The following is a 14928-nucleotide window of genomic DNA, read 5'->3' on the forward strand; positions in this document are numbered from 1 at the left end:
TTATTTAGCTGCGTTGGGGCTTTCTCTAGTTGTGGCGAGTGGGGGCTACTCTTTGTTTTGGTGCACAGGTTTCTCATTGTGGTGGCTTCTCTTGTGTCAGAGCACGGGCTCTAGGTGTGCAGGCTTCGGTAGTTGTGGCACGCAGGCTCAGTAGTTGTGGCTCACGGGCTCTAGAGCGCAGGCTCAGTAGTTGTGGCGCACAGGTTTCGTTACTCCGTGGCATGTGGGATCTTCCCGGACCAGGGCTCGAACCCATGTCCCCTGCATTGGCAGGTGGATTCTTAACCACTGTGCCACCAGGGAAGTCCCTGGGTTGTCCTTTTTAAAAACCATTTCTCATTTTCGACTTTGACATCTTCATCTCCTAGGCCTTCAGGCTTCTTTCTTTTTACCCATATGAAAAGGACTGTAGATCTCTGTGTGTGAATGAGTCAGGTAAGGTCAAAGACTTTGAATTTGCAACTTCTCTGGCAGTCCAGTGGTTAAAACTCCACGCTTCCACTACAGGGGCGCAGGTTCGATCCCTGGTCGGGGAGCTAAGATCCCGCATGCCACGTGGTGCGGCCAAAAAAAAAAAAAAAACTTTGAATTTTTCTTCTTTCTCCTTTTCTTCGCTTGAGATTTAGCAGCTGTCTCAAGCTGCTTTTAGCCATTGACGCTTTGGGGTCTGAAACATTATGCTATTGGCCACTATCTCTAGATATTTTCAAATGGCATTAGAGTTTGATAAGTTGAAGTCGTATTAATAAATTTCACAGTAGTTTTAAGTATCTGGAAATTAATAGTCATTTCTTTACTTAATAGACATACACAAAAGAATGGGCTGAGGTTCTAAACCACAAAAGTAAGCACGTGGAAGAAGCTGTCAAAGAACTTATATCAATATTTGAGACTATTTATGAAGTTAAATACAGTGGGAAAACAGCAAAACAGTTACCAGGTAATGTGGCTGGTTACAATGTTTGAATCACAAGTGTTACAGATACGTTCTCAAGTAGGCACCTTGTGCCTAGCAGGCACCAAAATTCCAGACTCCCAGAAGGAGAGCAGATGTTCAGCATAAACCACACCGTTTGCAGTTTAGGCACAGTGAGCCCTTTTTATGAATTAGGGAATGGTGGGCACCCCTCTGAAATCCAAGTTCATAGATACTTACTGGGGACCAACCTTGCAAGCAGGCCCTTCCATGGATAGCAGTCTCTGGCCTGCTATGTTAACTTTTTTTTTTTGGTACAGCATTCCACTATGCTGGCTGTCACACTGAGTGGGGATGGCATCTAGTGAGTAGAGGCCAGGGACGCTGCTGAATATCCTCTATGGCATAGGACAGCTGCAACAACAAAGCCTGTCAGTAGCGCTGAGGTTGAGAAACTCCAGCTTAAACAAGTATTCGCCGCATCTCTTCTTTCTCTGAGAGGTTTTCCACTTAGTTTAAGTAGTTTTCATCAGAAGTATCAAAAACACGAACATGTCAGTTTAAGATGGCAAACCCAAAAGGTAAACAGGTATTTTAGAAAGAGAGCCTGTAAAATAATCCCTCTTTAAATGTTTCTTAATTCTAGATACTAATACAGAGTACAGTATATTTAAAGAGTGTATTTCTTAATAGAATGTTAATTCTGTTGAGATGGGTGATTTAAATTGAATTCAAGGGTGATTTCTCCCAGCAACAAATTTTTAATTTTTAAATTAAGAATTCTTTTAAGAAGGACCTTCCTAAGAAGGTTTGGTTGCATAGAATAAACCAAATGCCAAGTATTAACTGTTATATTTTTGTTTTATCTTTTATCTATAGAACAGAGAAAACATGTTGTTTTTGGAAGTGAAACAGAAGAGGGTGAAAGTGTTGATTATGAGACTAATATTGTGCCTGAGGTTGATGTTAATCATAAAGAAGATGAATTTAAAAAGGTATTTATTGTAAAGCAACCTTATGCAATTTCACAGAATTATGACTTATAGGATTGTAGATAACCCCAAATGGTGGGTTTTTTTTTTTCCAGGCAGTTCTGCAAGCAGTCTGTGTGGATTTATAACAAAATCCAGAAAATATAATTTTCAGTTCTACACTGTAGCATCTGACAAGACACAGCAATCCTTACAGTTTTCCCCAGCACTGTCAACTTTTAATGCTATTCTATCAATTACAGTTTATATAGTTGTCTCCCCTATTGTGACTGACCGTGTTTTCTTATGTAGTAAATGTCACATCTGGGATTGTAGTGCCAATCCATTTGACTCAAAGTGGAGAACTTTGTTCTCAGTTATTGTTTTTGATAGAATTACCTGTATTGCAAGACCGGGTTTTGATTCTCTTGGGGTCCAGGGATCTGCATTTTTTATTAACACTGTGGATTCTCCCGCAGGAGAAACCCCAGGTGGGCAGATTCTCACATTATGCTGAGCTGTGTTGAGAATGAAAGTTGAGGAGGAGACATGGGGATTCTTCATCCTTCTTAGGCCTTCTTAGGCCTTCTGGTCGTGCATCAACTCTAAATGCCACTCTCACATTTGTACCAATTCGTGCTTTCTCCTGCTCCCGTCAGTTTTCTTTTAATCCTCCGTACTCATCTTTTTTTTTTTTTTTAATTTTTAATTTTTAATTTATTTTTGGCTGTGTTGGTCTTAGTTTCTGTGCGAGGGCTTTCTCCAGTTGCAGCGAGCGGGGGCCACTCTTCATCGCGGTGCAAGGTCCTCTCACTATCACAGCCTCTCGTTGCGGAGCACAGGCTCCAGATGCGCAGGCTCAGTAGTTGTGGCTCACAGGCCCAGATGCTCCGCGGCATGTGGGATCCTCCCAGACCAGGGCTCGAACCCGTGTCCCCTGCATCGGCAGGCAGACTCTCAACCACTGCGCCACCAGGGAAGCCCCGTACTCATCTTTTCATTCTTTCTCCATCTTACATTCTTTTACACTCTCTAACCCCTACCCTAACACAGTCTTGGAAATAAACAGCACACGTTTGTTTCACTTTCACCTTCTGACTCAAGGATGCTACCACTAATTGATCGGGAAACACTTTCCCGCTGATTCTAGATTTTAGCTGTAGATTGCTTCTCAATACCATGCACCAGGCAGCCACTATCAGTTGGTGGGGGTCAGCAGGAGAGTTCTTCGCTTCCAGCTGCATTCCCTTTGACACTGGCTGGGGTCCTTAGAGCAAGACTGAGTACCATCAGAGCCTCTCAAGATGGGAGATCACTTAGAGCTGCATCAGTGCAGACATCTCCTAAACAGCCTCTGCCTCTCAAATCCACCTTCCACATCGCTTCCACAGTGGTCTAACGTAAACATCTGATTATGTCATGCCTGCTCTTTAGCCTGGTAGTTGACCAACCCAATCATATTCCTCTTTGTTCACACCTGATAAGCCTCCCTTCTGACTCAACTCAACCTGACTGGCCCACCCAGACTCAGAGGGTCAGGGTGTAGGGTGGAGAGGAACAGTGTGGCCAGAGCCTGGCTCCGGATGTGTGAATCACTGTGCAAGCAAGACGTAGTGCCCAGATTCCTGCCCAGGCTCAATATTTATTCTGTGCTCTGACCAATAAATGTGGCTACTTCTTCTCTGGTGGGAAAGAAGGGCTTGCAGAGAGGGACAAACCATGGTGCCAGGACGGTGGAAGTTTCATCCTATGTATTTTGGTATCATACATTTTAAAATATGTTTATCCACCAAGCTGAGATTTTTGAGGTTGGAGACTACATATCCTCTTGTGCCCATACCTCTAAGCATTGAAAAGTGCACCACACTTAAGTGCTTCAGTTTTGTTGAGTGAATTATTGAATATTGAGCAAACCAGGATTATTTTCAATTAGCTGTTTTTGAATTTTGGCTTTTGAGTAATGCCTTATAATTTGCTAGGGTGTTTATGAAAGCACACCTTTCACGTATTCTTACTTGTTTAAAAAAACAAGTAATTTAAGATTGAATTTATTTCTACAATATAATTGAAATTGTATAGTTTATTATTTTTCATCTTTCGCATGTCACTTCTAATATTGTATTATTGCTTTGGAGGTGTTAGAGTTTTTATTTTTTGTACCAAATTTAATATGATTTCTCATTACAGGAATGTAAAGAGGTCTACGCTTTTTTCTCTCATCAATTACTAGACAGTCTTCAAAAAGCTACACGGTTATCTTTGGACACAATGAAAAGAAGAATATTTGTTGCCAGGCAAGTTGAAAATATGCTAAATATGTCTGGTAAAACTATCACAACATAACACTAAAGCACTTTTTATTTTTATTAATTAATTTTAATAATTGTAAAATTTAAAACACGGCATTTATGAAAAGACTGTATGAAAACAAGCGTGTAATACTGCAAGAACACTGATAAATGAACAGCCGTGTTCCTAGCACCCAGGCCAAGACAAAGAACACTGAACACTACCAGTACCCTTACTGGTCCTTCCTCTGCTCACCCAAAGGTAACCACTATCCTGAACTTGATGTTTATCATTGTCTTGGTTTGCCTGACAGTTTACCCCATGTTTGTATCATTTAATTTGCCTGTATTTGAACTGTGTTCAGTATTGCTTTTGAGATGCATCTATGCTGATAGATTGGGTTGTTTCCAGTTTGGGCTATTGTGAACATTCTTGTGCCTGTCTCCTGCTGCACCTGCTCAGAGTGGAATGGCTGGGCCCTGGGCTGTGTGCATGCCTCAATTTACCAGGCAGTGCCTAGCATGAGAGTGCCTATGGATCCTCATCCTTGCACACAGTTGGTGTCATGCAATTAAAAAATTGTTGCCAGCATATAGGGTGTGAAATGGCGTCTCACTGGGATTTAAATCATTTAAATCATTTTCCTGGTTACTGATGAGGTTAAACATATTTTCATGTTTATGAGCCATTTGTGCTTTCTCTTTTTAAAAATTTGCCTTCCCTTCCCTTCCCTTCCTTCCCTTCCCTTTCTTTCCCCCTCTCTTCCTCCCTCCCTCCCTCCTCCTCTTTCCCTCCCTTGTTTCTTCCTTCCTTCTGCCTGTTTTTCTATTGGATTGGATTTATTCATGGGTGGTCTCAATATATTATTTTGTTGATGATACTTTTAAACTCCTATTTATGATATTCTTTGCTGAGTTTAAAATATTCAAATCTATCAGTCTTTTCCTAAGTAGTTTGTGATTTTTATGTCTTTTAAAAGAAATCTTTCTGTACTTCATAATATCTTCTAAAAGTTTTAAAGTTTTATCTTTTGCAGTTAGGGGTTTAATCCACATGGTATTTATTTTGTGTTTAGTGTGAGGTAGGAGACCAGTATATTTTTTCCCATATGGTTAATTAGTTAAAAGAAAATTAATTTTTCTTTTGGAATGGTTATTTAAATTACACTGAATCTATAGGTAGATTTGGAGAGAATTAGCATCCTTACAATATTGAGTCTTCCATTCAGAGTCATGGATTATCTCTCCATTTATTTGTCTTTTTTATTACTTCTCAATGAAGTTTTGTAATTCCCTGTGTAAAAGTCTTCTACATTTTTGTTAGGTTTATTCCTTGGTTATTCATTGCTGAATTTTAATTTACTTGCACTATTAAAATCTCCCAATGTGATAGTGAAGTTGTCAAATTTTCCTTCTGTTTCAGTCGTTGTTTTATATCTTTTAAGGCTGTGTTGTTAGGTGCATGTGATGTCATATAGTTAAGTCTGCCTAGAACACTGTTTATTTTATTTTTATTTGATGAGCCTCTTTATCCATATTAATCTTGATTTCTCAAATTATTTTTAGTCTGTCATTAATTTTACTTTCCCAGATTTTTTGGTATACCTTTTCTATCCCTTCATTTAATTTTTTCTGTGAAGCTTTTTTGTTTTACCTTTTAAAAGCATAATATACCTGATATATTTTAATATTGACATAGAGTTGATTTACAATGTTGTGCCAGTCTCTGCTGTACAGCAAAGTGACTCAGTTATATACATATATATAGATACATTCTTCTTTTATGTTCTTTTCTATTATGGTTTATCACAGGATGTTGAGTATAGTTCTCTGTGCTATACATTAGGACCTGTTGTTTATCCATTCTAAATGTAGTAGTTTGCATCTACCAACCCCAAACTCCCAGTCCATCCCTCTCCCTCCCTCCCTCACCCTTGGCAACCACAAGTCTGTTCTCTATGTCTAGGAGTCTTATACCTGATATTTTTATTTAATCTGATTATTTCTGCCTTTTAAAGAGTTTAATCTGCTTACATTTTTGTGATTTTTTAATATAGTTACACTTAATTTATGACATTTTATTTTGTGGTTTCTTACTATCCTTTGTCTGGTTCATTTATTATCTGTTCCCTTTGGAATGGATAATTTTTCCCTTTTATTCTCTTTCCTATACTTAAGTTCTTTCAGTAGTTACCTTCAAATTTAGAATACATATATTTAGCTATATTTTTAAAAAAGTATTGTGTATAGTTTTTTCAATTTTCTCATTTCTAACTACAAGGGCCTTGGCATGAAGTCTATCTACTTTCTCATTCTTTTATTTATTTATTTATTTTAACATCTTTATTGGAGTATAATTGCTTTACAATGTTGTGTTACTTTCTGCTGTATCACAAAGTGAATCAGTTATATGTATACATATATCCCCATATACCCTCCCTCTTGCGTCTCCCTCCCACCCTCCCTATCCCACCCTTCTAGGTGGTCACAAAGCACTGAGCTGATCTCCCTGTGCTATGCAGCTGCTTCCCACTAGCTGTCTATTTTACATTTGGCAGTGTATATATGTCAATGCTACTCTCTCACTTCATCCCAGCTTACTCTTCTCCCTTCCTGTGTCCTCAAGTCCATTCTCTATGTCTGCATCTTTATTCCTGTCCTGCCCCTAGGTTCATCAGAAGTATTTTTTTTTTTTAGATTCCATATATATGTGTTAGCATATGGTATTTGTTTTTCTCTTTCTGACTTACTTCACTCTGTATGACAGACTCTATGCCCATCCACCTCACTACAAATAACTCAATTTCATTTCTTTTTATGGCTGAGTAATATTCCATTGTATATATGTGCCACATCTTCTTTATCCATTCATCTGTCGATGGACACTTAGGTTGCTTCCATTTCCTGGCTATTGTAAACAGTACTGCAATGAACATTGTGGTACATGACTCTTTTTGAATTATGGTTTTCTCAGTGTATATGCCCAGTAGTGGAATTGCTGGGTCATATGGTAGTTCTATTTTTAGCTTTTTAAGTAAGCTCCATACTGTTCTCCATAGTGACTGTATCAATTTACATTCCCACCAACAGAGCAAGAGAGTTCCCTTTTCTCCACACCCTCTCCAGCATTTATTGTTTGTAGATTTTTTTTTTTTTCGGTATGCGGGCCTCTCACTGTTGTGGCCTCTCCTGTTGCGGAGCACAGGCTCCAGACGCTCAGGCTCAGCGGCCATGGCTCACGGGCCCAGCCGCTCCACAGCATGTGGGATCTTCCCGGACTGGGGCACGAACCCATGTTCCCTGCAACGGCAGGCGGACTCTCAACCACTGTGCCACCAGGGAAGCCCTGTTTGTAGATTTTTTGATGATGGCCATTCTGACCGGTGTGAGGTGATACCTCATTGTAGTTTTGATTTGCATTTCTCTAATGATTAGTGATGTTGAGCATCCTTTCATGTGTTTGTTGGCAATCTGTATATCTTCTTTGGAGAAATGTCTATTTAGGTCTTCTGCCCATTGGGTTGTTTGTTTTTTTGATATTGGGCTGCATGAGCTGCTTGTATATTTTGGAGATTAATCCTTTGTCAGTTGCTTCATTAGCAAATATTTTCTCCCATTCTGAGGGTTGTCTTTTCGTCTTGTTTATGGTTTCCTTTCCTTTGTAAGTTTCATTAGGTCCCATTTGCTTATTTTTATTTCCATTTCTCTAGCAGATGGATCAAAAAGGATCTTGCTGTGAATTATGTCAAAGAGTGTTCTTCCTATGTTTTCCTCCTAAGAGCTTTATAGTGTCAGCCCTTACATTTAGGTCTTTAATCCATTTTGAGTTTATTTTTGTGTATGGTGTTAGGAAGTGTTCTAATTTCATTCTTTTACATGAGCTGTCCAGTTTTCCCAGCACCACTTACTGAAGAGGCTGTCTTTTCTTCACTGTATATTCTTGCCTCCTTTATCAAAGATAAGGTGACCATATGTGCGTGGGTTTATCTCTGGGCTATTTATCCTGTTCCATTGATCTATATTTCTGTTTTTGTGCCAGCACCATACTGTCTTGATTACTGTAGCTTTGTAGTATAGTCTGAAGTCAGGGAGCCTGATGTCTCCAGCTCTGTTTTTCTTTCTCAAGATTAATGTGCCATTTAAAGCTTGTGTTTCTTTATTTATTTTCATTTTGGATGATCTGTCCTTTGGTGAAAGTGGGGTGTTAAAGTCCCCTACTATGATTGTGTCACTGTCGATTTCCCCTTTTATGGCTCTTAGCATTTGCATTATGTATTGAGGTGCTCCTATGTTGGGTGCATAAATATTTACAATTGTTATATCTTCTTCTTGGATTGATCCCTTGATCATTATGTAGTGTCCTTCTTTGTCTCTTGTAATAGTCTTTATTTTAAAGTCTATTTTGTCTGATATGAGAATTGCTACTCCAGCTTTCTTTTGATTTCCATTTGCATGGAATATCTTTTTCCATCCCCTCACTTTCAGTCTGTATTTGTCCCTACGTCTGAAGTGGGTCTCTTGTAGACAGCATATATACAGGTCTTATTTTTGTATCCATTCAGATAGTCCATTCTTTTGGTTGGATCATTTAATCCATTTACATTTAAGGTAATTATCGATATGTCTGTTCCTATTACCATTTTCTTAATTGTTTTGGGTTTGTTATTGTAGGTCTTTTCCTTCTCTTGTGTTTACTGCCTAGGGAAGATCCTTTAGCATTTGTTGAAAAGCTGGTTTGGTGGTGCTGAATTCTCTTAACTTTTGCTTGTCTGTATAGATTTTAATTTCTCCTTTGAATCTGAATGAGATCCTTGCTGGGTAGAGTAATCTTGGTTGTAGGTTTTTCCCTTTCATCACTTTAAAGCCACTCCCTTTTGGCCTGCAGAATTTCTGCTGAAAGAAGAAACCTTATGGGGATCCTTTTGTATGTTATTTGTTGCTGTTCCCTTGCTGCTTTTCATATTTTTTCTTTGTACTTAATTTTTGATAGTTTGATTAATATGTGTCTTGGTGTGTTTCCCCTTGGATTTATCCTGTATGGGACTCTCTGCGCTTCCTGGACTTGATTGACTATTTCCTTTCCCATGTTAGGGAAGTTTTCAACTGTAATCTCTTCAAATATTTCCTCAGACCCTTTCTTTTTCTCCTCTTCTTCTGGGACCCCGTAATTCAAATGTTCATGTGTTTAATGTTGTCCCAGTGGTCTCTGAGACTGTCCTCAGTTCTTTTCATTCTTGTTTCTTTATTCTGCTCTGCAGTAGTTATTTCCACTATTTTATCTTCCAGGTCTCTTATCCGTTCTTCTGCCTCAGTTATTCTGCTATTGATTCCTTCTAGAGAATTTTTAATTTCATTTATTGTGTTGTTCATCATTTTTTTTTGCTCTTTAGTTTTTCTAGGTCCTTGTTAAACGTTTCTTGTATTTTCTCCATTCTATTTCCAAGATTTTGGTTCATCTTTACTATCATTACTCTGAATTCTTTTTCAGGTGGACTGCCTATTTCCTCTTCATTTGTTTGGTCTGGTGGGTTTTTACCTTGCTCCTTCATCTGATGCATATTTCTCTGTCTTCTCATTTTGTTTAACTTACTGTGTTTGGGGTCTTCTTTTTGCTGGCTGCAGGTTCATAGTTCCTATTGTTTTGGGTGTCTGCCCCCAGCGGGTAAGGTTGGTTCAGTGGGTTGTGTAGGCTTCCTGGTGGAGGGGACTGGTGCCTGTGTTCTGGTGGATGAGGCTGGATCTTGTCTTTCTGGAGGGCAGGGCCACGTCCGGTGGTGCGTTTTGGGGTGACTGTGAACTTAGCATGATTTTAGGCAGCCTCTCTGTGAATGGATGTGGTTTTGTTCCTGTCTTGCTAGTTGTTTGGCATGGAGTGTCCAGCACTGGAGCTTGCTGGCTGTTGGCTGGAGCTGGTTCTTAGCGTTGAGACAGAGATTTCTGGGAGAGCTCTCGCCAATTGATATTACATGGAACTGGTAGGTCTCTGGTGGTCCCATGTCCTGCACTCAGCTCTCCCACCTCAGAAGCTCAGGCCTGACACCAGGCCTGAGCACCAAGACCCTCTCAGCCACATGGCTCAGAAGAAAAGGGAGAAAGAAAAGAAAGAAAAAAACATAATAAATAAAAAAAATAATTAGAATAAGAAATTTTTAAAGTAATAATAATAATAAAAAAGAAGAGAGTGGGGCTTCCCTGGTGACGCAGTGGTTGAGAGTCCGCCTGCCGATGCAGGGGACACGGGTTCGTGCCCCGGTCCGGGAAGATCCCACATGCCGCGGAGCGGCTGGGCCCGTGAGCCATGGCCGCTGAGCCTGCGCGTCCGGAGCCTGTGCTCCACAACGGGAGAGGCCACAACAGTGAGAGGCCCGTGTACCGCAAAAAAAAAAAAAAAAAAAAAAAAAAAGAAGAGAGAGAAGATACAATAAACAAATCCACCAATGATAACAGCACTAAAAACTATACTGAGATAAACATAAAAGTCAGAAACAAATCAGTCACAGACAGCAAACCCCAAGTCTACAGTTGCTCCCAAAGTCCACTGCCTCAATTTTGTGATGATTCGTTGTCTGTTCAGGTATTCCAGAGACGCAGGGTACATCACGTTGATTGTGGGGATTTAATCCGCTGCTCCTGAGTCTGCTGGGAGAGATTTCCCTTTCTCTTCTTTGTTCTCACAGCTCCCGGGGTTCAGCTTTGGTTTTGGCCCCACCTCTGCATGTAGGTCACCCTCTGGCATCTGTTCCCACCAGACAGGATGGGGTTAAAGTAGCAGCTGATTAGGGGGCTCTGGCTCACTCAGGCCAGGGAGAGGGAGGGGTATGGTAATTATAATGGGAATGTGGGGCGAGCTTGTGGAGGCAGAGGGCAGCGTGATGCTGCAACAGCCTGAGGCATCATGTGTTCTCCTGGGGAAGTTGTCCCTGGATCAAGGGGCCCTGGCAATGGCAGGCTGTGCAGGTTCCTGGGGAGTGGAGGGGAGGTGTGGGTAGTGACCTGTGCTTGCACATAGGATTCTTGGTGGCTGCAGCAGCAGTGTTAGCGTTTCACGCTTGTCTCTGGGGTCTGCGCTGATAGCCGCGGCTTTAGCCTGTCTCTGGAGCTCGTTTAGGCGGTGCTCTGAATCCCCTTTCTTTGTGCACCCTGAAACAATGGTCTCTTGCCTCTTAGGCAGGTCCAGACTTTTTCACGGACTCCCTCCCGGCTAGCTGTAGCACACTAGCTCCTTCAGGCTGTGTTCACGCAGCCAACCCCAGTCCTCTCCCTGGGATCTGACCTCCGAAGCCCGAGCCTCAGCTCCCAGCCCCCACTCGCCCTGGCGGGTGAGCAGACAAGCCTCTTGGACTGGTGAGTGCTGGTTGGCACCAGTCCTCTGTGTGGGAATCTCTCTGCTTTGCCCTCTGCACCCCTGTTGCTGCACTGTCCTCCGTGGCTCTGAAGCTTCCCCCCTGCCACCCCCCGTCTCTGCCAGTGAAGGAGCTTCCTAGTGTGTGGAAACTTTTCCCCCTTCACAGCTCCCTCCCAGTGGTGCACGTCCTGTCCCTATTCTTTTGTCTCTGTTTTTCCTTTTTTTTTTTGCCCTACCCAGGTACGTAGGGAGTTTCTTGCCTTTTGGGAAGTCTGAGGTCTTCTACCAGCATTCTGTAGGTGTTCTGTAGGAGTTGTTCCACATGTAGATGTATTTGTGGGGAGGAAGGTAATCTCCACGACTTACTCCTCCACCATCTTGAAGGTCTCCCCATCATTGTTGTTTGCTGTTTTACTTTTTACCTTTTTTTTGAGCACTCAAAAATAATTTATTTACTGGTATATTTTATTAAAGTCTCCAGGTTCTTGTGTATTTATTTTATACCCCTGGTTTCTCAGGGAGTGTGAGGTGTAAACTCCGTTATTCTTCATTTTAAGTCTGAAACGATTTGGCTGGATAAAAAACTTTTGTTTGTCTCTCAGCACTTTCAAAGTATTTCTTCAGTTTTTTCCTGACCTGTATTCTTGTTGATGAGAAGTCTGCAGTGAGTCTAACTAAAAATTGTATTTTATCCTTGATGTTCTGTAGCTTCCTTTCCTGGTGTGGATTTGTCTTTATTTAATCATGCTTTGTTCTCAGAGTACACTTTCTATTTGAGGGCTTATAGGGTTCCTTAATCCTGGAAAATCATCAGCAATTTCCTTTTTCAGTTATTGCTTCTGAGACATCCTCTTTTTATGGAACTCCTGTAGTTGAATGTTGAGTAAGTTGATCACATAATTGTTCCATCTAGGACACTCTTTTGAGTGAAGAAGCACTGTCCAGATGAAGTGTTAGGATGGACTTAAACCAGAACTGTCCTGTGCACCATGGACACGTGACCGTCTCAGATGTTGCAGCATCTCAGTCTCTCTTTCCTGTCTCCTAACTAGTCTGTCATATATTTTTGTCTTTTTGCCTTTCTGGGTTATGTTATGGGCAAATATCTCTGTATCTAGCCTAAAGGCGATCTCATCTACTGCATCTTAAATATTTCAGTTAGTACTTTTTTCCTTATCCTCCAGATACTGTATCATTCCTGCCTTTTTAGTTTAGCAATTTATTATTTTTTGGAAGATTGCTTTCATTTATCTCTTTGAACATTCTCAATATATTTATTTTAGAGTTTGTCATACTTCTACACATTGAACTTTGTCTGGAGTGAGTTTTTGTTTCAATTATTGATATCTTTAGTCCTCTTTCTTGCTGTTAGACGTCTGCATGCATATTGGGATTTTAGTTTGTAGACTCTCCTTGAGTGAGAAGTTTTTTTTGTTTTTGTGTGTTTCTCTCTCCTTCCCTTCCTTTCTAGGAGTTTCACTTTTGCCTCCACGTGACTCTTGGTACCTTAAGTGCAGAACTGGGTCCTATTTGTTCACAGTTACATATCCCCTGAAGAGATGCTGGGAAATGGCAGGTTTAAGCAGGGAGCACAGAAGTGAGCCGGCTTAGTGGCTTCTTGGGCATGCTGTGGACTTGCTTCTCTCACCCCAGGGCCACAGCTTTTGGAAAAGCTGCAGCTGCAGGCAGTAGGTTGACAAACTTTATCTTGCTGTTGTTTTGTCTCTCTTTACAAGTAGGGGAACATCACTTCGATGTCTGGCTTCGGGTAGCAAGCCTGGATGAGTCCCCTCTAACACGGACTACTTCAGTCCCTCAGAGTCCACAGGGGCCAACCTCCCACTCTCACTGCCTATTTCCTGACCAGAGCCCTGGCCAGGCTGTTGTGTGTTTCTGATGCGTTCCTGATTTGTGGAGATCCTAATCTTGTGTTCGAGCATTCTCAAGTCCTTCAGAGTCTATCCGTGATTGTGATGTTTGGCACAAAGAGGCATTTTTGAAGTCTGAACTCACTATGCCATGTTAATTTACAACAGTACTGATGTGAGTTTTGAAGAGGTATACATGAGTATAATATTGCAGAATCCTCCCTTGTCTAAAATGTCTTTCTCTTACCCTCACCCATGAAGGCTAGTAGGTCAACTTGGATCACAACCACTTTCTCTCACACTCCACAGATACTATTTCACTGGCTTCTTCTTTTTTTTTTTTTAATGCTTCCTTTTTCATTTTTATTTGTGGCACTTGGCTTGCCAACCTTCATCTGGGCAAGCCCTGCACACTCCATCCGCATAAACAGTAGAGATCTCTTTTAGTAATGAAGGGTATTATTAATATATCTTGCCTCAACTGAAATGCAAACCCAATTTGATTTTTTCCTCAGGTGGGATGCAGACAGAGAACATCCAGATAAAAGGTGTTATCATTCACGAGGTCAAGACAGAACCGTTATTTTGTAGCTAAATGCCACTCACAAAGCACAATCACTGGCTTCTTTTGTTTCCATTTTCAGAGGCGGGTTTTGCTGCTAATCTGATTTTCTTTTCTAAGTAACAAACTGTTTCTTGCTGTTTACAGGATTTCCCCCTTTATTCTGGAAATTAACAAATTATGTGTTTAGCTGTAAGTCATTTTTCACCCATTAATCCCATCAGGCACACAGAGAATCATTTCAAGGTGAAAAAACAAGTCTATTCTTAAGATTTGAGAAGGGCTATGCTTAAATTTATTTTATGTAGGGTTCCCACGTTGGATCTAGGTCGTAGAGCGTCTCTGAGCTGAGTGACCCACTGTTAAGTTACTTAAACTCTCTGTGTCTTGGTTTCCTCATCTACAAAATGGAAATAATAATCATGGGATCCACATCAAGAGTTAACATGAGCATGAAATGTGTTGATTCATGGAAAGTGCTTGGAAAAGCGCCTGTCATACACTAAGCGTTCGATAAACATTACTTATCTTTTCTTTATTATTTCACTTACCTTTTCCTTAAGTAATTTCCTTCTCTTGTATTTTGCATCTGAAAGCTTGGAGAATTCCTTAAGCTAATCCTCTAGTTTGTCAAATAAGTCACCAAAGGATCAGCTGCGCTGTTCACCGCTTCTGTTAGTTCAGCTGTTTGATTATACTTTATGAAACTCTTGTTCTCAGGTTGTGCCCTTTCAAACACAGTCTACACTTGTTTTATTGCTGCATCTTGATTTCACAGTGAGACTATGAATTAGAGGTTTTTTCTGTTGTTTCTTTGCTTGCTTGCTTTTAGTTCAAAGAGTTCCTTATCTGGGAACCATTGACCCTGAATACTAAAGGTGGGTCTCCACTGTGAATGTGGAGGCTTTGTTTCTTGTGATTTTTTTCTCCCCCAGTCTGCTTGTAGTTATGAATGGAGGTGTAGTTTTCAGTAATGAT

The 14928-nt window shown here is 40.7% G+C and overlaps 1 protein-coding gene across 2 annotated transcripts in view; it reads left to right on the forward strand.

Moving 5' to 3' along the window:
• DNAH8 (dynein axonemal heavy chain 8) overlaps positions 1-14928 on the forward strand; it is a 320651-nt gene that overhangs the window by 64848 nt on the left and 240875 nt on the right. For both annotated transcript variants that reach the window (XM_049715770.1, XM_004267646.3), the window contains 3 exons: positions 805-940; positions 1796-1911; positions 4075-4181. In XM_049715770.1, the coding sequence (XP_049571727.1) occupies positions 805-940; positions 1796-1911; positions 4075-4181 (359 nt within the window). The remainder of the gene's footprint in view (positions 1-804; positions 941-1795; positions 1912-4074; positions 4182-14928) is intronic.

The sequence above is a fragment of the Orcinus orca genome, chromosome 10, assembly GCF_937001465.1.
Source record: "Orcinus orca chromosome 10, mOrcOrc1.1, whole genome shotgun sequence".
Taxonomy (NCBI): domain Eukaryota; kingdom Metazoa; phylum Chordata; class Mammalia; order Artiodactyla; family Delphinidae; genus Orcinus; species Orcinus orca.